Source organism: Neopelma chrysocephalum, unplaced genomic scaffold (assembly GCF_003984885.1).
Source record: "Neopelma chrysocephalum unplaced genomic scaffold, ASM398488v2 Primary Assembly neopelma1_44, whole genome shotgun sequence".
Classification (NCBI taxonomy): Eukaryota; Metazoa; Chordata; class Aves; order Passeriformes; family Pipridae; genus Neopelma; species Neopelma chrysocephalum.
In genome coordinates, this window is record NW_020897703.1 from 23,815,749 (window position 1) to 23,839,543 (window position 23,795).

At 40.6% G+C, this 23,795-nt stretch overlaps 1 protein-coding gene across 3 annotated transcripts in view; it reads right to left on the reverse strand.

Moving 5' to 3' along the window:
• The window catches only part of SEMA5B (semaphorin 5B), a 272,400-nt gene that overhangs the window by 84,981 nt on the left and 163,624 nt on the right, over window positions 1–23,795 (reverse strand). For all 3 annotated transcript variants that reach the window (XM_027678990.1, XM_027678991.1, XM_027678992.1), the window contains one exon: window positions 20,450–20,495. In XM_027678990.1, coding sequence (XP_027534791.1) covers window positions 20,450–20,495 — 46 coding nt within the window. The remainder of the gene's footprint in view (window positions 1–20,449; window positions 20,496–23,795) is intronic.

Genomic DNA, 23,795 nt, shown 5'->3' on the forward strand with positions numbered 1-23,795 from the left:
AGTAGACATCTCTGGACCCACATGCAATAAGACAACTTCAATGGCACAGGTCATGGAAACAGAGCCTGGATGATGTGACAAACCTGGAGCAAGGCTACCTACACATACAGGACAATATGTGCTTTCTCCAAGCCCTGCTTGCCATGTGCTTAAGCAACCAAGCTGAGACATTTTTAGGTCAGGGTGTCAGCAATTCCTCCCCTTATGTCCTTAACAAGAGGTAAAAAAAAATGGAGGTGGGCTGGTGTTTGTGTATTATTTCTGCATTTTTAGGAAGTCGCATGGAGGAGACAATCACAGAGAAGCAGTCATGTCTACAACTACATGTACCTGCTGCAATATTGCTCAACTAGAAATTAACAGAAATGGGCCACAACAGCTAAGCTCAGTACATATCCAAATATTCAAATCTCGCACCCAGACACAGAAAGAATGAGTTAATGTCTCTCCCAATAAATTATGAGCATCATGGTTTCCTCCCAGTTCAGACTGCAGATCAACAGTGCTCTAGAAATTCAATCTCATCATGTGCTGTCAAATCAGTTATACAGCACACACTGCTGAGAGAAGCTTTCTGGATACATTTATTTAATTACCAGCACATCCCAGTGTTTTTATCCAAAGTACCTGCCTGTCACTATCGAGTCCTGTTATCAATAGTTATATGCATTCTCAACTGCTGATGTGGAGATCTCTTTAGACTTCTATAGACCAGCTTTTACATTCAGGCCAGGAATTTATAATTACTTCAAACACCACATAGGAATTTAATAGATTAAGCATACACTAATCCCTTCACTGTACTTGCACAACAGAGGTTGCAAGTTTTTGTGCAAAACCAGAACACTGCTTTAAAACTGGAAAGTTAAGACTGGAAGAGAATATGTTACATGCATATTTATCAGGTAAATTAAACCTGTTGTTAATTTCTAAGGTCTTTTATTACAAACCTATCCATCTGTTACCAATCTCACTTCCATTAAATAAGTGCTCCATGAAAACCACTGGAAGCCTTGTGTACCTGCAGACAGACCCATAATCATGTTGTCTCCTATTAGGAGAAAAAAGTGTAATACCAGAATGTACAACATGTATGTTTAAAAGGAGACAAAAACCCCCTGAAATACAAGCTTGTACTTGAGTACTGAAAAAAAACCAAAACCCTAACCCACCAAAAATCGGACTGATTCTGTGAGATGCCAGCATTTTCTAGAAGGTACTGTGTTCCTCAGGCTTCTGCTGTTGTCAGCAGAAGCAGAAGCAAAAGCAGCACCTTGTGTCCCAGGCCCAGGTCTGCAGCAATTGCTGACAGCAGGAGCTTCCATTTCCATCAACCCTCCCCAGTGCCCATAGGAGGCTTCTCAATCTGCCCACAGAATATGATTTTGGTTCTCCACTTGTGCTGTGCTGGGCACCCTGATCAGAGTCTGCCAGTCACATCACCCTTTGCTGAGTTATGCATGAGGAAGGAGGGCAGGAGGTGCTGTGATATGACAGCTATTGTGCACTAGAGACCTGAACCGGCAGAGTCATTTCCTTCCCTGTGTATTTATTTACATCTTCTTTTACAGTAACTGTACAAGGCACTAGTATGTTGAGAGAAATATAGCTCTGGAAAAAAAAAAACACTTGCTTTGAAGGCTTCCTCATACGGGCCAAAATCTCAGCATTTCTTGTTTACATTTACAAAATTTTTTTAGATCAGCTCGTTTGTAAGGAAACTTTTCTCCAAGTTTAGGGAGAGAGAAACATGGAGGGACTATGTTTCTGCACTGCTTTTAAAATCTGTTGACTTTAATGGAAATAAAGTACATATGTACATACCCTACTGGACCAGTTTAGCTTAACCACATGCTTAAGGAGGCATTGGGGTGCAGACCAAGTCCTTCACACAATGGATGCTCAGAGGCTGCTTCATTCCCCTACAAAATGTCAGCCTCAATCTTTTCATCCTTACTGATGAACAGATTTCAGACCTCTAAAATACCACCCATAGATTCTTGCTGATAATGACAATCAATTTCACAAGACTGTATACTCTGCAGTGTCTACATAATACAGCACCAATGTAGACCTACTCTTCTCTGGACAAACTCTACAGCATTAAAAGAAATTGATAAGTTCCAGGTCTTACAGCACTTGGAAGAAAAGATCTTTCAAAGAAGTTCTACAGGCTGGATCCAGAAAACCCATGAAAAGGTTCTTCATTTTCTATGATGTTTACTGTGAAAACATTTCTACAACACTTTACCCTCTTTACTTTACTTTCTCCCCTATTTAGTCCTCCAGGACTTCTCCATAAAGACTTGTTGCTTTATTCTAAGAGTGGAAAGTTAAATTCCCTTTTTGAAGCATTGACTTTTGTCTCTCGAGGACAAGGCATATTTACAGTGCTCCATAAATAACTTATTGAAAATCTAACTTCTTAATAATAAAGCACAGTAGCTTAATACACCAGAGGCCATTTCTGAAGTTCCAACACTGGTAATTTATTAAAACTGTGATAAGCATGTCTGATAAAAAGATAACTACTACCAAAAGAACAAAATGCGAAGCTTCAGTAATTAGTTCTGCTTCATACTGCAGTATACAAATTGCAAATCACTGCTGCATGCAGTGACAGGTATGAGGAATGATCACAGAATTCAGTCAATTCGTTGTGGGGAGAGGAGGGGGCTTGGATGAAGGGAATTGCATTGTGTGTTACCAAATTATTAATTGATTTCCCTTAAGTGATTTCAGATCCTTCAAAATGTGGTAAAACTCAAGCTGTTCGCTCCATTTAAACTAAGCACCCCCAGTGCCTATCAACAGACTGCCCCAGTCACATGGCTCTTCTGGAGTTGCTGGACAGTAACTCAGATGGGGAAGACCTCAAATTAACACTTAGAAGATGGAGGTTGGCAAACAAACAAACAAACAAACAAACAAATCCACCAGTGAGTTTCAGGTCCCATAACCCTAATCTCTGAACCAGACCTTCTCTCTATAACCAAAAGTCAACAGTTTACTCTACAGGGACTGCTTTTGGCCTGGCATTTATTGGCTGCTGAACACAACTGTTCACTCTGTTCAAGTCAGAGCAGAAGTGGATGCTACGTACTGGTATATTAAGGATGGAATAATTCATCAGAAAGAAGGACTTTCTCATTTTAAGAATGGGTATTTAACTCAGTTCCAAATAATATTATATTTGAATATTCATGTTTCTCTATCTCATGGACTGCTATCACATCCTTACAAAGAGAAATGTAAGAGTCTGAGGCACCTTCCTCTGCCCTGGATCACCTATTGCACCAAAAAATACAGAATGGTGCACATAGCACACAATAGACAGTGAGAAGAGTTTCCAGGAGGACTGACCATGTTATCTTCATTGGTTTCATTCTGAAGACTCACTGACGTAGACTTGAGTCTGTCCTCCCACCTTATGTTTTCAGACTGTAGGGACACCCAAACAGAGCATCAATTTAACACCCAGCAGAATAGGGCCTCAGCTTCCAGGTATGAGAGCTCTACCTTTTTGATCAAGTTATCCCAGTCCAAATGAGGTACTGTACATCAGCTGAGTCATGGTAACCCACCCTGTTCATGGTCCTCCCTTATCTCAGATGCGAGGTAAAATGTTTCAGTTTTCCTCCTGTGCAGAGAGCACATCCCAGTACCCAGCACTGCAGCAAGCGCATAAGCTTCTCAACCATGGTTGGCTGTCTGCGCCTACAAACACAATCTGTTCTCCACTGCAAATGTTAGTTTTTCAGGAAGAGTTTTTAGCTGCTGTGAGCTCTTCTTTGATGGTCATTGCTGCTGATTTTCTCTCTTTCACAGCTTCAAAATCCCTTGTTATTTACTTGTATTATAGAAGCACGTAGAGGAGTGAACTGCGATTGTGACCCCATATTTCTAGGCAATATACAAACATGCTGTGGGAGACAATTTCTGTCTGAGAGCACTTACAAGCTAAACAGAAAGCACAGGCACATGGGAGGAATGGAAAACCAGAAGCACAGAGGGGTCAACCGACTAGGAAAAGCCACCGAGCATGTCAGAGGCAGAGATGAGCACTGACCTTTGCTCTCATGAGGACTAAAAACTTTCCTGTCTAGCACAAATGAGTTCTTAGACAGCATTTTTTCGTTAGTGTCACAAAATACATCCACTGAGTTGGTGGTGCGTGAGGGAGAGGGTTTGGAGATTAGAACAATGGGCAAGACACTGTACATCCTGTCCTCTCTTTTCTGACATCTTGGGGCACGGCCACAGACTTGTGTACAAAAAGAAATTTGAATTTGGGTGCCTTCAACTTCCATTCGTCCTGCAGGAGATTTATTAAACAACATAAGGTCTGTGAATCTGACACTCCCCTCTCTCTGCAGTGTCAGGTAGGAATTTCCAACTCCAGACATGCATTCCCATATCTGAAAGGAGCATTGTATGAGGCTTAACAGATCACAGTTTCTACAGTGTACCCAAATGGAACCACTGTACAAGGTTTTATTATTAAAGACGATTGTCTAAAGCTTTAGTCAAGAACATTTGATACCAAGTAGTAAAACCAAAATGGTGCTTTTTAAGACAAACAACAGCCACATCCGGGTTACAGCTTTTTCCAGCTCTTTGGGAATTTCAGTGTACAAAGAACATATTAAAATGGAGCAGCCAGCTCAGCCTTGAGGAGGTGCTGTCAAGATTCCTATTTGAAGCAGATTGACTTGCCATTCCTTTAAGTACACATCCAGTAACCCTGGCGTAAAACATTTGTAACTTGATGCTGAATTCCATACAGAGAAGAATTTGAGCTTTTTTACATAATGGAACTTTTTCATCCAGATTTTCAGTTTTCATAGCACCTATGAACCTCCAGCATAGCCCAGGACTCCCTGTGCAAGCCTGTGTACGTACAGCCTTGCCAAAATGCATTATAAGTAAAGTGCAATAATATATGATGCATGAGGCAGCAGTGGACAGCAGAGCATAGAGACACAATGGAGCACAACCACATAGAAAGGAAAGGACATGGCACAGCAGCCACATAACTCATTGTGAGGTTTGCATAACCAGAAGAGTTTTAGTATACCAGGGACAGGATTCTGCTGAGACACAAAGAGGACACATGGGAGAAGACAAGAGGATAAGGCGCATTAACCTCAGGAAAGAGAGATGCTGGGCTGATTCAAAGTGGGGTAAACCTCTTACTGAAAGTGACAAGCAGGTTTGTGAAAGACCCTTAAAATTAATACAAGTAATGCCACAAGGATATATCCAAAGAAAGGGGAATCAGTGTAAGGGTACAAAGATACTGGAAAGATGCAAACATGCAGTGCTGTCCATAATGATAAAGCAAGGAGGAGTACACATTCTGCTGTGACTCTATGCCAAGCTTTGACAGTTACATATTTACACAGCAATGTTACTGAACATGCCAACATGATACTTCGGAAGAAAGACACAGCTCTGAAGAAGAGAGATAAAGATGGCACTGTATTTCTGTTTCTACTATCTAGTGTTTGTATTTTTGTCATACTATGAAAAGAAAAAAGTCTGTGATGATTTCATTTTGCTAATGATCTACTTCATTTTGCTTGAAAGTTCTTAGGACTGCAATGATTTATTTGCATGTTCTATATGGGAATGCTAATCTTTTTTTTTTGAAAACAACTTAATTAATTGGATATTTCTATTGCTTTTAAAGCATGGATGGGGCCAAATATAAATTGATAATCTTAGTAAACTGGGATATTTGGCACGCTAGTGAAAAAAGACCTTAAAACTCTCACCTATGGCCAATTTAGAATTAATGACAACATCCAGAACTGGAGAACAACACAGGAGATGTTGGGGAAGGATGACTTATATGTTTCCTATTACTGAAGAACAAAAGCATACAAAAACTGAGATGAGACTTTTAGCACACTGGGTAATTAACAGCCACAGCAGAATTTGGTTTCTTGCCATGTCACATTCAGTTTATAGCTTATGACAACAAATATTTACAAAATGCACTGGAGATTACAGAGACATAAGATTATATGTTAAATCAATAAAATAACTAAATAAAGAGGTTAAAAATACACTGAGGGGGAAATGATGACAGAAAAATTTCACTGCGGTCAAAAACAGGTCAGGAATGTAAGTACCACTGATGCGCACGCAGGTGCAGTTGTCACTGGCCAGGTGGGCACCACATAGCACTATTTCTCACACCACCAGCACTGTTTATTCTGTAAAGAATAGGTTTTGTTGTGGGGTTCCTTTTCTTCAGTTGCTACAAACAAGGTACAACAAGCTATTTCTAAAAAGTGAGCCAACGAATGGAGTCACAGCAATGGTTTCCCTTGATATAGTGGAGGCAATTCTTCCTTCAAGGCTCCTTTACCACCAAAAGATGTCCATCTCTATGCCTTTATGTTCTTTGGCAGAGTCGCCATTCAGAACTAAATCCCTCCTTCCTCTTTGTGGCCTCCACTGATGGATGTGACAAGACTTCTAAGCAGCCTCCTCTTACTGTTTTGCACAATGATTTCTGGAGTAGGAGGTTCAAAACCCCTTCCAATGGACCAGCCCATATTCAGTACAAAATCAATTTACCATGGCTATAGTCTCCTTTGTATTTCTGCATCAAGCAAGGCAATTTTGTTCTCCTCCATTTTTCTGCTCTGGGTTTCCTCGCCATTGTGCCTCTTTGAAGCTCACTGCTATGGAGAGATGTTAAGGGATCTCCACCACACATTTTTGCATTCCCTCCCCCTCTGCTTCTGGAGAAATCCTACAGTCAACTCAGTGCATTTCTGTGCACCCACATTAAGGGTTCAGCTATGAAAAGCAATCTTTCCATATATGCTTCAAACTGAAAACGTAATCAGTGAAGCACACATGAAACCTCTGTGTATTATCAGCTTTCTAAAGTGGGGAAGTCTTGCATTCTTTATTCCTCTCCAGGTTACATCATTGAATATACATGTTCAGCGTTTATTTGTTTGCTTTGAGAAGGATCTAAAATAAGTTTGAGGAACTGTCCAATTTGGATCTGATTCTCCCAACAATTAGGCTGAGATTCAGGAATCAAAATCAGCACATCCTGCAGTATTAGAGAGACTAATAGAGAACTAAGATGACATTTTCACTGTTCTGCGCCTTCTGTTTTTCTTTAGGGAAATCACATCTATTGCATTGGGGGTGCTAATGCTCTTTCAGATGACAAACACTGCAATATATTCTCATTAAAATTGTGTAAGAGGTTGAACATGGTTTGAATCCTGTTTTGGCTTGAAAAAAAAAGGGGGAAGTGTACAATTAAACAAATAAATGTACATGTGATTTAATTTATCCTATCAACATTCTTTTCTGGTTGTGCACTTAAGCTTGGTGTAGTACAACCAAAAGGAAAAAAAAAGGCACTGGAAATCTTTAATTAAGTGAAAGCTGCATTATTGAGACCAAACGAAAGCTTTGAGATTACTTTAATGAGCCAAGGCCAGTTTTGTGCAAGCCAGAGAGATTGGGAAAGTTTTGCAAGACAGGCTGAAAACAGAGATCCTGCCTGAGCCTGCTTGTACCATGGGAACTTAAGTGAAACCAGACTCTCCCTCTTGCTCTTCCCCAATATAAAATAATAGCTTTTGAGCTTCAATAATATGAGCAAAAAATTCTAAACCCTCAGCTAAAAAGGAGTCTTTGTACTTTCCCTATTCAGTTCAGTAGATTTATGTCTGAATTTCCATTTGTTTAGCACACCTAGGAAAAAAGATCCAGATCCTGTTCCTACTATGATTTTGACATGTACTGCAGAAGCACATGAGGCACATGGACTAGTGAGCTGCATTCTGATAGGCACTTCTGCTTAAAATTAAATGGCAATTCTGCCCCAGTGAGCCCAAATCCTCAGGTTGAGGTGAAACACAACGTGTGGCTGTAAAAAACAGGCAGAAGAACAGGAGGGAGCAATGAGATGACTGATACTTGCAGTCAGGGAGTACACATGGTGCACAGGCAAGCATGGTGTAAGCTTCCCAGGAAGGTTTTTGGCAATACACACAGATTTTGACCTTTAGACTCTCTGGTTTCTATGGGGTTTGGTGTTCAGCAGCATAAAGTATCAGAAAATGCCATTTTTGATAAATCACTAATAACCAAGAATGGGTAGGACCATTCAGAAGTTACCAGGCTGGGCTGGAAGAGAAATCCAGAAATGAAAGGTCCTCCATGTTTCATAAAAGAGATTTCAGTATTTTTTATTGTTCTACAGCTACATTGTGCATTACATCTCTGCTTTCCTCCGCCAGGTGCCTAACGCTCTTGATAAGCTAATTACAGCCTTCTGCTTATTTCATGTCAAGCTTAACTCCCCAGTCTGAGCCTAGCCTGCAATTCTGGCATGTATTTTCCTTAATCTGAGGCCATCTGTGCTCCATCAGCAAGGAACACTTAAATACAGAGAAAGCGAAGAACCAACAGTGTTGAATTCCCTGTATGCTGCCTCCAACTCCTCTCCCCAGCATTTCCAATTAAGTGTGAAGCCAACATCCATCCAGTCCTAAATACACTAGATGGCTCTGAGCAGGCCAGAGTCAGCTACAGATGCAGCAATACTTTTCAATGGTCAGTGGGGAAATGACAAGCCAAAAGGGACCTGAATCTCTCAATTTTTTTTTTACATCAAAAGCTTCATAATTCAAGTACTATCACATCTTCAGCAATACATGCAGTGGTTGAGTTCAGCACTTGATCGATGTAAATCAAATACTTGTCTCAGAGAAGAATACGGAGTCAGTTTGGGGAGAAAAAGCAATGGGGTTGATTTATCAAGAATCCAAAAGATATTTCTCAAGTCTCATGTTTATTGCTGCACAATGGAAGGGCACAATTTAAATCAATTGAAAGCAAAACTGGACTGAAATGTTAGGGAAGATGGCTCTCTGCCACTCCAGTCCCACCACCAAAGGTTCAAGTGTTTCTGAGCCCTACTGTCCCCTTGCTGCCCAGCCCAGCTCGACAAGTCCCCGCCTGCTGCCACTGTCAGTGGCCAGAACCTGACCACTGTGAGCCCCGTCAATCCACTCATCTTTCTCCTAAGGCTGGGAAACAGATGCCTTCAGGCTCCCTGCTTGGTCTGTCACAGTTTGCCTTGCTTCTGCCTCCTCTCTTCCAACACCAGACGTCAGCACCTGATGCTGTAGTAAGCTCTGCCAAGCTTCATCTCAACAAGAAATTTATTTGCTCCTTCTCCTGCAAAGATGGCTCTGATGCAGTGTCTTTTATTCCTTCCTCCCAGCTCCTTTGTTCTGTTCTCCAGTCTGCACTCTCCTGCCAACTCAGGATTTATTTTCCAATTTCCCTCAGTTTGAGTCCTGCCCTTACATTCCCCCTTCCACCTGGCTCTTCTCTCACCTCCCCTCCAGCACGTTTGCATTTGACCTCTATCAAGGTCAAAGATTCCATAAATGAGTTTTGAGAATATGCCTTATAATTAAGATGAGGGAATACAAAATGATTGTACAACAGGATTAATGCAGCATACTTCTTTGTGCTTCTTCTGTCTAACTCCTTTTTGGTGGTTTTCAAAGCTTTCACATTTATCTTCCATTGAAAAAAATACCTTTTTCCTTTTTTTGCCTTGTTCTTAAATCCTCAATAACTGATCTCACAGCAAAAGCTACTAAATTTGTAACAATTATATTAGCTACATACATTTTTTCTCCTGTCACTGTGTTTACCACTATTATATTTATGAACCATTGATCATTCCTTTCTGCCCCATGCATCAAAATCCCCTCGTCTTATGCAATTGCAGTATGTCTCTTAATACTTCTAGGCTAACTGAAGAACTTTTTTCCTCATTCTTAATAAAGCTTAAATCATTTCTGTCTGAAACACCTTGCAGCCTATTCAAATAGCTGCAGCCCTGTTATTCCTTTTTCCTTACTTCTAAGGAATTGAAACACTCTATTTCTAAAATCTCAAAACCATGCTATGTCTCCTGTTTGAAGTGAATAATTAATAATTAAAATAATCTATGGAATTTGGTCCACGTTCCTGACACAAAAGTGTTTCTGACGAAAACATATTTATTAACTCTCCCCCAAATTCCTTCCAAGCTGTTCTCTTTTTAAAATAAATTCATAGATTTAGTCACATTCTAAGTATTTTTATCTGAAGGGATACATTCATGTTTCATTTTTCCCCTAGAGGATCCCAACTATTCTATTTTTACATTCAAAGGTTTTAATTCAAAATGTTTAGTAAACAAGTAGTGAAAAATGGGTCCATTTTAAACACATGGACATGCTGAAATTGCCTAATTGCTTACCTAGAAAGCAGAGGTGAAGGTAACAACTGCTTAACTTTATAACTACTATGGATCAGAATATAACAATTTTGTGGGCTCACAATTAAGACAAATTTCCTATACTTACAAGTGCATATCATCATGTACAACACTTGGGTCTTAAATAGAAAGCCACATGTTTCAAAGCATTTCAAAAGGACAAAATGTCATCATTATCCCAGCTTCACATGTGGAAAAGGAAAGCTCAGACTGGAGATGGCTGGAAAAACCTTACCTCCTCACAGCTGTCTACAAGCGATGCAGCCAGTCCATGCTCTCCAAATTCTCTTTATAGCGAATGGAGAAAAATATGTGCTTTTTCTGCATATCTCCTTCCCCTGACTCCTCACACTTGGTCTCCACAGTATCAGAATACCTTAGTCTCTACTTGATCATGTTACTGGTAGTATTGGATAGCTATAACCATGGTGTAATTTCTAGATGAAAGAAGCATTTCAGTGACATTAGAATTAACTTCAGATCATTGTTCCTTTAACTGCTCACGCTGCAGTGGCACCCAGTGACTCAGTTATGCCTCACAGCCATATTCTGTCATGCTCCTCCAATGGTACAACCCAACCTTCCTATTCCACTATCCACCCATTAGCAGGCAATCCACAGCAGCTACTGCCTGATCTTGTTTAGCTGGAGGTTTGCTGCTCCTCCTCCTCCAGCCCTGAAGAAAGGTTTTTGAGCCTGGAAACTTCCCATCCTTCTCCAGTCACAGTGGCTGGGGTGCCATAGGCATAGTCAAGGTTGTGCCTGTTTACTCACCTATCCTCTTAGCATGTGGGTTGTGCTTTCCTTGAGCTCAGCCTGGAGAAGGCAGGTGAAACCTTGGAGGCCAAAGCTCTTTGAGGCTTTCAAAGGATTCAGCTGCACCTGCCATGCTGAGACAGGATCAGTGTCCTGTGGGAGTGATGAGCAAACTGTTCCCATCTCAGCTCCCCAGCTCTGGGTCTCTGGTAACAGCTGTGCAGGCCATGTCTGTGACTCTGCTCTGCAGATCCAATAATCCCCTTGTATTAGTCGTTCAGAACTGCTGCATTTAAAAGAAGCTGTAAAACACACATCAGCTGAACTGTTACTAACAGAAAAAAGTAGAATTATTTATCTAGGGGAAAAATGCACACAGAGACATGAAATGTGTTTACTATTAAATATTGTTTTTCTTTTTTTCTAAGAGCTAAACAGTTTGTTCTAGAGGAAACATGAGGTCATTTTTGGGCCCTTTTAGAGAGATGCAAATCAATAAATGGTGATTTTTTTAATGCTCTCATTATAAATGACTGGATGCTATCAGGGTCAAACTTAATCCTGTGCAGAGAGCCAGTACAAGGGATGTGTATCATTTGGATCTCTCTTAAGCTCTGCTTAGAGAATAAAATGTAGATATTTCTCTGTAATCTCAGTCTTAAAAAAAGCACCAACGTGCTGCTTTTTTGCAGTAATTGGCCCATGTACTCCACTGTTCATCTTGTAAGAGGCCCAGTGTGCTCCTTTGTGTTTTCAAAGACTCCTCTTACTTCTGACTTCCAACATGTGCAGCTCAGCTCCCACACCAGGGATGGGTCAAGGCACAGTGTCCCAGGCAGGAAAAGCGCTTCCCTGAGCGCACAGCCCTGGGCAGTGGCAAACCTTAGTGCCAGCTCAGCAGGATGCCAGGACCTCTGCCCAGGATCCAACAGCAGCTCACCACCAGCACAAACCTGGGCTTGCTGAACAGGGAAGACTGTGGGAGGTATCACCTCCTCCCCAGGAGAGCATGAAGCAGGAGCTGGCTGCGTGAACCCTGTGCTCAGTGTGTGAAACTCAGTAAGTCGCTGCTCCCACATCAACTGCTCTTAGTGAAGGTGCTGCATTAAACCTGTGCTGTGTTGGAGCCTTCAGTAATGATCATATCAGAGAGCCCTAATTGGGACAGGAGCAATTAGGAAATGCTTTCTGTGCCATGCGATAAGCCAGCACTTAAAGCTAGAGAATAAACCACGCCGATGTCTAAAAATATTCCACATCCCTAAAGTAATAATAATAAAAAAGCAGCATATTTTTATATAAATCTCAGTTTATATAAATGTCAGTTTAGGTAAGGTGTTGTCTACAACAAGAGGCTGATTTGCCTCTCAGGAACATCTGCAGGGCTGGATTTGTTGACAGCAGCCATGGATGAATGTGTGTGTCAGGGCAGGGGACAGCCAGGGCATAAGCACACACAGATCCCCCAGAGCCTCCTGGAGCTGGTGGAGTGGGAAGCAGCCCACAGAGAAAAAGGGCTAAACAGGCAAACAAAAATACATTTTGCAAAGATACTGAAGCAACACTGGTGACAGAAAATGAGAAGTCCAAGGAATTTATTTTTTTTTAATTTTCATTTTCCCCCCTCCTCTTTCTAAAGGACATCTAATGGTCCTGACTGTAAGTTGCAAGACATAAGAGCATTAGTCTTCATTCCCTACACATAAAATACCTGACAGGATTTTATCAAATAAGGAGTCCAATATGCTACTGTTATCAGTAAGTGACTTCAGCAGCTAATTAAATTCTCAGTTTCTAAATCCTGCTCATAATGTTTGCTGACAAAGACCAAAACCCCTGTAGTAATTTTGGCTTGTAGGTGAGGTGAGGCAGGGAAGGAGGGAATGACAACTAACAAATTACCCAGAAAGGCAGGCTGGCAATCCACAGCTGACATTCATCATGCAAACCTCACTTTACTGTGTGAGTATAACAGGGCAGTTCTCCTCTGGATGCAAATCAGATCTATGGGCTTCACTGACTCCAAGAAGGCTGCCTTGCTAAGGTATAGCTCCTGAACCTTCTCTACATGCTATACCCTATGTATATGATCCTCCTGTGTGTGGGTACATATATAAAAAATAATATGTAAATATATATATATACATATATAAGAACTTCCTATACCATGCCTGAATATTCACTTTAGAGGGCAATTACATCGGTCATAACTAGGCAGTGGACTCTGACCCAGTTTAGCAGACCTATGAATGCACATATTGAAACATATTCTCACTCACTAGAGCATGCAGCATGTTCTTAACTTCGAGAATTCTCAAAGGAAAACTGGCATTTATTTAAAGCTAAACCTGGGCTTAAAAGCTTTGCTGGCTATAAACGGACTCCTCACAGTTTGGTTCTTCCAAACAGGGGGAATGTTGTGTTCAGAAATCACTCAACGCTATGGAGTATGAGGAGAGATTTGCTTTCTTGGCTCTCTGAATTTCAGCTGATGACTAACATCAGCACAAGGCTGGTTCCCAACAGCAGACACTGGAGCCTGTTAAAGAGTACAGTTCACAGCAGTGAGGAGCTGGAGAAGTGTGTCCTTGAAGGACGAAGACGTGGTCACCTCCAGTCTGACAGGCCTTGTTTTCATCCCTCATCTCCTACTCCAGGTAGAAATTTCTGTCTTAGATAAATCTTTGGAAAGGAGACCTATACCTGAAAGCCTCAATCTAGCTCCTGACCAGTCATTTTTAAGAAAGGGTGTATTCAGGGAGTAGATTTCATTTGGGAACCTGAAACCATAGGAATAAAAAGCTGAATTTACCAGAAAGTTTGTTCAGCCAATATAACCTTTATTATGGAATAGCTTTAAACTTCTAGCCTGAGAGTGAGAGGTTTTAGATGCAGCTTTGGAAGGTGATTTATGAATAGATTTATATGTTAATCTGTTAATAAAAAATGTTTCATACTGATAAAATATGTGACAATCTGAACTCAGCTATGAGCCACATATTAAAGACTGCATCTGCTCTAGTAGAGGTTTTGATTATGTTTTTAAATGAGGGAACTGCATTGGCCTAAAAATAAAGAAATAAACATTGTATCTAGAAATATGTGCCATATAATTCAAATATGTATCTGGGAATCTGCAAAAAACAAATAATAAACTGCTTTGAAGAAAACGGCTTCTGGAAAGTCAAGCTTATTCCTGAACGTTTCAAAATAGAGTTCCTGTCAGGCAGCTCAGTGGAACATAAAGACAGGCAAAATATTCTCACTCTTTCCCAAAATTACTTCCCAAACTGGATTTTAAATTGGATGATAATCTTGACACTCCAACTAGATTGAAGAAATAAATATCTTCAGCAAAGCTGGGCCAGCTTCTGAGCACCCTTGGGCTCATGCTGCATATCAATGCCTAATTTCCTCATGATTTCTGAAAGGATATTTTGAAAAATAGAAACGGTTCTGGCTCAAGGAGGTTTCTGCAAGTAAATCTGAAATACAATACTTTTACCTCTTTTTTACTGGCAAAACCCACAGCACTTCACAAAGGAGTGCTATATCCCTAATTCACATGCAGACAAACCGGGCAGATTAACTTTACCTCAGGCATCTGTGGGCAGAGCCAGCACTACGAATTTGGCCCTCCAAGCCCCATCTGGTGCCTATCCAGCAACTCTTGAGGATGTAAGATTTATCTAATATTTGCAAGTTTTCTGATGAGTGCCAGGGCTTCATATTGAGAATCTTTAACATTTCTCAGTAAAATATTTTCACCAGGAGAGATTACTTGAGTGACAATTTGTGATGTAATCTATATTACTCACTGCTCCCCATTGGGTTTGTTTATCATATTTTATTCAAATATACAGAGAAAAACTAAGTTAAACTCTGCCACCTCTCCTCACACTTCCATACACTTGCAGAGCATGTTTCTCAGCACGTATAAGTGTGGCACTACTGAGCCCTAAATAAGTAGAAAATAATGCATTTAATGCTCGGTTTGATTCAAAGTGCAAAAGACAAAACCTATTCCATTTGTTGCTATGTGACATATTCAGGACTGATACACAAGTTTTATTAACCACACTTTGTTGATACATACTGTTGATTTACTACTGATTAGGCCACAGAGTTAAAAATCCCTTCAGGGAGTAGCAGGGAGGGAAGTGTGTCTTCAGGAGCAGCTGTGCAGTCTAAGAGCTTCATCTCTGTAGCAAGAATGTTGCTGTTTCTTACACTGAGGGAAGAAAACCTGGAGTAAAACCGTCCTTACCAGAAATGCACTGGATAGGAGGCTGCAGTTCATCTGCTACGGGACCCTATTGAAATGTTTTGTCTCTATTTCAAAATGCTCATTCCAAAGCCCCACGATATCAGCAGAAAGAAATTGATTTCAGTAAACTTCAGATCAAGCCTTAAGAGAGGATACTGCCTCAGCATGTGGATAACTTAAGTTTGGGTTTAATTGTTATGCCTCAGTGGTACTGAGAAGTTCATCAAGTTTTGCCCTAGTGACTGGGTAACACTCTCCAAAGTGCCCATGTGAATGTAGGGGATCTTATTTAGAAATGTGGAGCAAAATTTCAGAAGGAAATAAAGTTGCATTTTTTTGTACCATTTTCATGCTTTGCAAATGGGGTAACTGTAGACCCAAGTGGTACTGGACAGTGTGTAACTCCAAAGGGAATCCTTCCAAATTCATGTTTATGACTACTGGGGAACTAACACACTCTCTCTCTGAACTTAATCCTCTCTTCAATTTTTGTCCTCAGGAAAAAAAATATTAAATTGTCAATTAAAACATAGTTTAATCTCAATTTTTTTTGTCTTTCTTAGCAGAAGAAATAACTTGTGTCTTCCAATTAGCTTTGCAATAGATGTAGTCATTTATTCTTTCAAAGTCTGTTAAAATACAGTACAGATTTTTGAAGTATTTTAAATGCTTATATACTACTAACCTGATATAACATATCAGCACATAAACTTCACAGGGCTGGTTAGAAAGTTTTTAATATGAGATCTTCCAGTAAAAAATTAATTGAAACTAAAACATCTTTAGAAATTTTAATAGTTTCTATTAAACTCATCAGATAAGAGTCCAGAAGGACTTCTTAGATCCATAGAGAAGGGAAATGGAAAGGGAAAGGGAAGGAGAAGGGGAAGGGGAAGGGATGCCCCAAACTAACCAGGTCAATTGTTTGAGATGAGAGAAATGCACATTCAAATGCTCTCATTTGATGCTTCAGAAAATAACTTGACCCAGAGTATCTGTGTTCAAAGTAACCACATGTCTATCTCCTTCTCTCTCAGATTTTACAAAAAGTCTTGTTTTCATCTCAGTGCAAAAAAGGTTGGAAATCTTGGCATCTCAAAAAGGTTGAAAAAGTAATTTTTTACTCAGTTCAACTGAGAACTCTAAGATCCAGGTAAAATCAGGGTAAACAGGGGGTAGGCACTGCACTGGGATTTATGAAATGCCAGCAAGTAGCCTGCTTTTAACACACACCAGAGAACAGCATTCCTTGATAAGAGGTCCTAATCAGCCTTGTGCATTTTTAAAAATTTGCTCAAAGCCTTCTGTTTTTAAAATGACCCTTCCACCTACTCTATTAATTATCAACTCCAGTATAAAACAGACTTTTCTATGGCCTCACCATGAAAGCTGCAGATTAGGAGCTAACCTTGTCTCAGACCGATGCATAAATTAAACAGCATGTGCTCCAAGTGCACATAATTTAAAAAATGCATTCTATAAAATGTCTCATACTGAGAGTTTACAATGCATGTAAGAGGACAACTTAAAGATGGGCATGAAACATGTTGCAGAGATTTAGTTTAAAAGAGATACTAAAGATTTAGGGAACAGTATCCATTTTAAAACTATGCTTCTTGACTGCTGCAAGAATTTGAATACTACATGTCAAAGTTTCCAATATTAACAGGTGCTTTTGGATACCTCACCTGGGGCACCTCAAGATGCTGATTTTTAGTAATTCTTTACCCAGGTGCCTCAATTTTGGCAAGAAAAAGAGGTAGACAAAATCACAAGTGATCCCAAAAATACCTTGGCCTCAATTTCCTTATGGATACTGAAATTCAGCCAAAAATGTTTTTCACAAAAAAATTAACCACCACCCAAGTTTCTCATCCAACTAAAACTCATTTGGTGAAAAGTTTCTCAGGTTCCAAATGGAATTTCTAAAACACATTTCAGAAAGAAAGAGAGGAAGGGGAAAAATCTCTGAGAAGTTGGGACATTTGGTTCTGTGGAGCAGGAAATGAGCTTGTTCTGCTTCAGTTTCTGCTGTGCTCCACTCAGTAGTTCTCATGTACTACTCAGCACTACAGTCTTGGAGAAACAACTTCAGCAGAACCAACAGAACATTCTAACTGAGGAGGAAACATCAGCATATGGTAGAGCAGATGAGAGCTAAGAAAGGAAAAAAAATGACCCCTTTATAATATGGCCCAAGAGCTGACACATCCTAAAATCGACCTCTCTTCCTTCACTCCCCTGAAATCAAAATTCTTCTATAAGGTAATGATATCTTTTTTACACAACTCTTAATCAGTAACTTGCCCATATAATACTACATTTTGTAGTATTGTCTTGCAGTTCCAAGACAATAACTTCCTATCGAAACTATGTGGCTTGGCTACATGATGCTCCAGTCTTCTTATGCTGTGGAGATTACAAAATTTAGTTTATATTAATGGCAGTCCAACACAGACTCAGGATTAATACAATAATTTTAGCTTCTGAAACTGAAGATATCAAAAATGTGTTTTCAAGAGTGACTGTTTCATAAAATGATCCTTGAAGTTGACGGAAAACTTCTGCTCATTTTAATTGATTCTGTATCGGGCTTAAATGAAAGGTCACCACTGTCATTCAACAGGTATAAGGAAAGAGCACAGTCTTTAAAAGTGTTGGAGCTGAAAACCTTTCTAAAATCAGGGAGTAATGACATGGTTAGCACTGGGTTTGTGATATGCAATATTCATAAAGGGGATTATAATCCAAAAAATAATAATATATTCCCACTGGAAAGCAATGAATAGAGTCATGCTGTGATGAAAAACATTATGGTCTGCTCAATGGCAGAAAATATTCATTTTCTGGTTAAAGAACAGATAACTGTCAAGGAAAACACGCATTAGGCAGAGTGAGCTAGTAAATCTACCCATTAGGGAATGAGAGACTGAAGCATTGAATTCGTTGTGCTAACGAGCAGTGGCACAGGGATATTGCTCCTCTGAGATGCTGCTGCCACCCGCACTGAAAAGACAGTTCAGAGTAATCTCCTTTCTCAGGAACACCCTGGCCCCTCCTCCTTTCTGTGACAACTGGGGGGCTGAAATGTGCCCTTCCCATTTCCCCACAGGTACAGTGCAGCTTAGGGATACAACTGATTGCACAGGAAAAAACAGCTTTAAAGTTCACCGAACTAGAGAGGTACATTCCACGCGCTGCCAGGCTTTGTCCCACAACCAGCGTATCCTGCTGTCTCGTAGGCTGTGCTCCTCATGTTTCTGCCCCCACCTCATGGAAGTACAAATGCAAGGGAGCAGATATCTGTCAGCACAAACCTGCACCGTGAAGCAGATTTAGCACCACTGGCAGCATAAAATCCCATGAGCAGAAATAAATCAGAACACAATCTCAAGATGAAAAACTCGCCCAAATTAGGCCTGACAAGATCCACACTGTATTTTACTTAAAAGCAAAGAGGAGATATAAAATAATGCAAATTAACATTGTGATTATTTCTTAAACTGCGCCTCTGTAGAACTAAATGCAAGTTTTTTGGGTTTCTTGTCTTCCTTTCTGATCTGATCTTTAAAATGATGCACGGCGAAGGGAAGGTGGGAGCGGGTGCCTCTAAGCTGCATCATGTGCTTTATGGAGACAAGCCAAGCAGCTACTTAGGCAACCATTAGGTCGGGAAACAATTGCTTCCATCATTCCCAACACGTGTGTCAACATAATTCCATGCTTTCTTTGTCATGCAAAAAGTCTTGGCAAAGTGACCGGATACACCCAGAAAGCAGGAGCAAACTAAGCTCATTATGTTAACCGGAGATCTCACAGCAACCTCCAGTGCCATAGAAGGAGACTTCCCATGTTTTGCAGTGTAGAAAAAGAAAATCACTGCACTGAAAAGGGCCCGAGCCAAGCCTGACTTCAGAAGTGTATTAGGGAGATTCACAATCGGGTTTCATAGAAGGGGATCCCTCATCTGACAAGCACAAGAGGCTGTGTCAGGTAGTGTGATAACAGGCACTGCAGAAGGTATTACACCTCTCATAACTACAGAAACTTCCCTCTCCTATGTGCTTGCTGGAAACCTTCCAGCCATGCTAATATGGCTCTGCAAAGGGAAACTACTGCCAAATGGGAGTATCAGCTTCCCTAATTCTTTATTGTTGTCATTGGTAACTCTGGACTTTGTTTTCCTTTTAAAGGAAGATTCAATGCACTTTACAACCATTAAACATCTTTTCTTCTCTCCATCTATCCTTGTAACTCTTACTAACAGCAAAAGGCTTGTGCACATCAGAATGGCTGGCAGTACTATTCTAATGGCTTCTTTGCGTGGTCAGGTACAGGAGTAAGGCCTCAGACTCTCTGAGAAATGCTGAATACATCTTTGGTGCTCTAGCAATCATAGAAGATGGTAAATATCCCAAAGCATAAGTATCTATTTATTTAAAGATAAGCAGCAGGGTTTCCACTAACAATTTTTGCCACATCTTTCAATTCCAGATTCAGTGCAGTGAGAGCAAAGTCCTAATACTGCTGGATATTTGCAAGCCCTTTCAAACTTCGGCTGCTTTGCCTTGGTAAAGGCGTGGGTAACATACATTTTTCAACCCATTTTCCCTCTTGAATGCTTGCAAGTCCAATCGTGGGTTTAGTATTGTGTTCAGCAAAGCACAGGTCCTCAGCAATTCATGTTCACAAAGGCTAACAGGGGCTAAAAATGAGGATGGATGAGAACAGTTAAAGCTTCTCCAACATGTTGCTGACATCTCTAAAGAAAGCCAAGGATTTCTATTGATTGTTGTGTTTAAGCATGTATCAGTCACACTACTTGTTTTGTTCCTTAAGATGCCATATTTTTGGCAGATCCCATTACCACCCAAACACTCAAGAATCAAAGCCAGAGAGCACCATCCAAGTGGGCAAGTGTAGGAGAGCCCTTCCCCCAGTATCATCGCTGGAGTGGGAATAAGCATCTGGCTCTCTGTCTTCTTGCTGCTCCACCACTTTGGGCAAATTTACACTATACAGACTTCTGAAAATGTACATCAAATATTACAGAACTTTCATTAACAAGTCAAATAAAACAAGAGAGTAAAAAGTGAACATACCTGAATAAGAGAAACGTTGTGTAGACTAAGTCTGAAGAGGTAGTTCCTGCATGAACAAGCAGAAAAATTACAAACTATTAGGCTACCAAAGAAGGAAGGGAAAGTTATTAAAGCAAGTAATAGTTTTTGGTCATTCATATCCACAAACAAAAGTTTTTCCTGGACTACTCTCCATAGAATAATGGCCAGTCTTCGCGAACGAAGATTTTTGGGAAAGGTCTTTTACCTTTCCAGCCTGCGCGATGGATTTTTTAGGTGAGACACAGCTTGCGCTGAACTGAGCCCACCCTTTAATCCTAAGGTTCATCTGCCGGGGCCAAGCGAGCTTGGACAATGGCAGTGAGGTCCTCAGGACGTAGGTTTGTTTAGAGTGACCTTCTCATAGATGGATGGCCTCACAGGGCTAACGGGCTCCATCTGCCTGGGGGACCGAGGAATCGAACCGGGGTCACAACGGTGAGAGTCCTGCATGCTAACCACTAGGCCACCAGGGGTCCCTCTCCATAGAATACAAAACCAGTTATATGCCTGTTCACTGAGTTGTACATCAGTATCTTAGTGAACCTGGTAACAAAGTTCTGAGCAGGTCCTGGTGTTAAATATTCCAGAATCCATAATGAAGATCCACAATGAAATCCCAACCACTAAGGGCTGTTTGCAAAGCCTCAACAGGGTTTAGTTGCAGTCTGCGTGGGCTGCAGTCATGTTTTTCACTGCATTCAGAGAAAACTAGGATTGGACAGAAGCCAGCTGGAGCAAAGCTGACTCCTGTAGCATGCTCCCTCAAGCCTGTCCTTGTGGGCATTCCCATTGAGGACTTCATGGAAGGGAAGAGGGCAAATACTTCTCAGCAGAATCTCTCTGCACAGAAAATCAGCAGGGAAATCAAGGCATTGACTGCAGATATTCCCAATCCTCCTGTCATTGTCTCTTCACAGGTAAAGCAAGGGAATTCCTGACAGAAGTCACTGTAGCTTGAGATACCACACATCAGCTGAGCTCCTGTCACCTTTTTCTGAATGTTCATATTCCACCACAAATAGGAGGGAACAACATTTGCATAAATGACTATGGATGAGGCTTAATTAATAGGATTTATCTCACTTTTTTGCTTGCTAAGACAATGCAGTTACCAGGAATCAGCTGACATATCAAGCCATACAGACTGGATTCTGTGCTTGAGGCTTTTGGCCACATCTAACTTCATATTTTTGCATCCCACCTGTCAGGAGGTCTAAAGAGCAGTGATCCTTTTCCAACATCCCTGTCACCACAATCTCCCAGAGAAGAAACATTTATATCATACAAGATGAACTGAACCATGTTTCTTCGAGAGGCTCTATTTAAATGGTAGAAAGTGCACCTTTAATGATCCACTTTCATCCCTTCTAGAGGTGCCAGTATACAGACACTCCCCTACCTAGTGAAAATGCAAGTTCCAGTCTTAGGTCAGTAAAGTCAGAGAAACCAATGGAAAGCTCCTATAGTGATGAAAAGGTCCTAAGGACTCTTCTGAAGAGCCTTGTTTAGGGTCTGTATTCAGCAGCACACTCTGCCCAAGCAAAGAAAGTAATTAAAAATTCAACATATGAGAGATTCTACTGGGTCACAATGACCACTACAAGGCTTGAGCAATTTTTCCTCCTTCTGTTATCTATCACTTGTATATCACCTAAGTCATAATGATAGAGTTGCCTATGTACTTTGTTCCAATTCTATAAATAAATCAAAAGGTCTCAAATGCTGCTGACTGCCAATAAAGAACGACAGGAACAAGGATGATGGGGAGCTTGGGAAGCCAAACTCCTGGTACCAAATCTTCAGCTGATGTAGCTCTGACTTGCTCTGATTTGCACATCCTATTCTATGCTGGGATTGGTTACCCACAGAAGAATGACACCCATTAGCAATATCTGAAGAAAATATATCAGTGACTATTATACCTCCTGTAAGTACGCAGAGAAGTACACACACACAAAATCTCCATCCTCTCTCCTTGTTCTATCAGTGAAGATCCAGCAGTTCTTTTGTACATTCTGAAGACCTATTCTAGCTCAAAGGGCTACATACTCTCCCAAATAATTTGTTATTAACTCTTTAGCATCAGCATCAGACCTAAGTATTAGATCTTGCAGGTGCATTCAGCAGACCAGAGGCACTAAGCATACATACAGCTAAAATTTCAAAATGGAAAATTCTCATCCAGTGATAGATCTGACAACTCCCTTAGAACACCACTTACCTACTCTCACCAAAATATTAATGCAATGCCAGGACATGAGATATCATGGAAGAAGCCTGCTCCTGGAGAAGGCCTCCAATCTTACAACACCCTCAGGAGTAAGTTCTCATAACTAGGGACTTGAAGTTTCTATCCTGTTGTTAAGCATGCTATTTAAATGCATTGATTTTGGAAGTCTTATAATGCAGATTTCAGCTCCTTGTTCTAGTCTTGCAAAAACTGGACAGTTTGACTAAGTAATAGATTTTAATATTCAGGGTTTTTTTCCTTGATAGCACTGCAGAGAAATTCAACCAAAATATCTTTAATGAAACAGACGTATCTAAGGGACACAATTTTCATTGCACTCAGCCAAAACAGATGCAGACAGGAATAGTGTCCATTTCAATAAAGCCAGTCTGTCCTCTCAGTGATTGCTGGATGGCACCTGGACAAACCCACTCAGGTGGCTGAGATCTAAACCAGGCAGGAACATCATACTAATGTGAACAGCACAACGATCTTCCAAAAGCTTTATTCTAACCTTAGCTCTCCAAGTCTGACCTTGGGGTTTTCTTACAGAAAGGAGGGTTTCCCTACATTTTTCATCAGCTTGCCTCACCTGGTGTCTGAACAGCTACTGGCAGTTTCTTTTTGTTTGTTTGATCCTTCTCACATCTTAGCAGCAGCAATGCAAACACCTGTAGGCAGACCAGGCTATCAGGGAAACCTCTCGACTCCAGTTGACCTGCCCAGCTAGAACTGACTAATCCTTAATTAATAACATGCTCTCTTAACAACACTTGTTCTGTAAAGCTATACCAGGAGTAAAAAGCCAAAGGGAAAGAGCTGCTGAATCAGACAGTGCCATTTTTATGAACTGCATTTTAACAGCAATTTCAGTTCAAGAATGAGCAAGGTCTCTGAATGACAGGCATGGTTTATTGTACCTAGAATTGCCCCATTTGTGTCCTTTTCTTCTGCTTGTGTTTGAAGTTATGTCTGTTTAATGCCTTGCTGAACTATAATTTAGAGCAACTGAAAGAGTATGATTAAGAAATATATGAGAACACTGAGATCTCTGCATGAATGGATGAGGTGCCTTCTTGATCTTTTTTTCTGTCT